General features: G+C 39.3%; 1 protein-coding gene across 1 annotated transcript in view; it reads left to right on the top strand.

Moving 5' to 3' along the window:
* LOC107613406 (tubby-like F-box protein 7) overlaps positions 501-1,906 on the top strand; it is a gene marked incomplete at its 5' end in the record, with an annotated part of 4,141 nt that continues 2,735 nt past the window's right edge. Inside the window, 2 exon segments of the mRNA XM_016315378.1 lie at positions 501-849; positions 1,553-1,640. Of these exon segments, the coding sequence (XP_016170864.1) occupies positions 532-849; positions 1,553-1,640 (406 nt within the window).

Here is a 1,906-nt window from a genome sequence, read left to right as displayed (position 1 = left end):
TCATGGACAGTCAAAATTAAAAGAAAAAAATAAAAATAAAAAGAATAGAGAAGATAATAAATAATAAATGAGTAAATCCAGGGTGGAGAAAGTCAAAAATCATCAGCGCAAAATTCAGCACCACCCATGACAAACACAGAACACTATTCCACCCTTTAATAAAATTAAAAACCAACACACAAAATAAAATAAAAATAAAACACAGTACTCGCTAATCTCACGTGCCTGTCATTCGCTTCAGCGTCCTCTTGGGCCCACCATCCCATTTCAATCACCCTCACCCACCCGTCACTTTATCACACCCCTTCTTTCCGTTATTCCCATTTTCTCCTCTCCTCCTCCTTCCCCCTTCCTCCTCCTCCTCCTTCTTCACTCTGTAAAACTCTCTCTCTCTCCTATGACACCAACACTTATATTTTATTCTCAAACCCCTAACCCTAAATTCCCAAATTAGGTTCGATTATTCCTTACACCTTCTAATTGTTGTATTATTGTTATTATTGTTGTTGTTGTTGTTGTTGTTCTGAGGAGATGTCTCTAAGGAAGGTGTTCCGCTCACGGAAATTCTCGAAATCGTTCATGGAGGTTAACGCTGCGGTAGCTCCTAAGGTGGAGGGAGGGGAAAAGAAGGAGGAGGCAGGGGAGGAGGGGAATGCGTGGTCGGGGATGTTGCCGGAGCTGCTGGGAGAGATTATAAGAAGGGTGGAGGTGGAGGAGGAGCAGTGGCCGCAGCGGCAGAACGTGGTGGCGTGCGCCTGTGTCTGCAAGCGGTGGAGGGACATGACGCGTGAGATCGTTGGACAGCCTCATAATAACGGCAAAATCACTTTTCCTTCATGTCTTAGGAAGGTTCGGATTCAAATTGTTATTCATTTCTCAAATTTGAATTAATTTTATGCCTTTTCTTTCAATCAGCTTAAATTTTGTTTTTTTAATTTGATGCGTGAGGATCGAGTTATGTATTGTTTATGCGGAAGAAAATTTTAAAAAACGAAAAAGTTGAGTTTACTTCGTGGTCTTCTGTTGAAAATTTTTGAAGTTAAAATATTCGGTTAGTTATTTGTCTTTTTTATTCTTAAAAATTATATGCAAATATTTTTTTGAGCGTGATTCTTTTTCTTTTTATGCTTCGATTAGTTTAGGGGAGTGAATTTTTACTCTGCTCTGAGGAATCAGCCATGATTTTGGTATCCCTGCATTAAGCCATGGCGGTATTTGGGTGATTAATGCGTCAAATTCAGAATGGGCCCTCACTACTGCATACGAAATTGCAGTTCTTTAGTCATAGAAGATGCAAGAGCGGGAAATGGTGATGTCTTTTGTGAGGAAAACTTTCAGATTCAGATAGTGGCCGTGCTTCACTGTGTGCGTATATGGATGATGTAGTTTCACTTTCATCAGAGTTCTAGTAGATAAAGATTAATTGTTTGCTAGATGTATGCATTTGTTGTGATGAATGCTTTCGTTTCTTGTTGCAATTTCTTCGTATTTTGTTCTATTGAACTTTGGAGACCTGGAGTTGACATTATCATTATGTTTTGATGATCTGCAGCCAGGTCCACGTGAACTTCCCAACCAGTGTCTGATAAAGCGAAACAAGAAGACCTCAACATTTTATCTATATCTTGCCTTAACACCATGTAAGTAAGTATTGTCTTGATGAAAGGCCTTTTTTGCCTACTGTTAAAGATCGATGAAAATGAATTGTGGCCAGAGTTGAATGAGCATCTCTGCTCTTCCTCTCTTGTCACTATAAAGTCCTATGTTGTATGTGTAACAACTAGAGCTGGGCAAGATTTCATTTTTTAAGCGTATTATTCCAACCTTTCTTGTATGACTAGATATGCTATCCCTTTGTGAATGAACTTGCTAAAGTCTGAAGGGCTTTGCGGTTTGCCAATATGTG

Source organism: Arachis ipaensis, chromosome B08, assembly GCF_000816755.2.
Source record: "Arachis ipaensis cultivar K30076 chromosome B08, Araip1.1, whole genome shotgun sequence".
NCBI classification, from domain to species: domain Eukaryota; kingdom Viridiplantae; phylum Streptophyta; class Magnoliopsida; order Fabales; family Fabaceae; genus Arachis; species Arachis ipaensis.
Note: the sequence above shows the minus strand (reverse complement) of the source record. Positions and strands in the feature narration are given on the sequence as shown.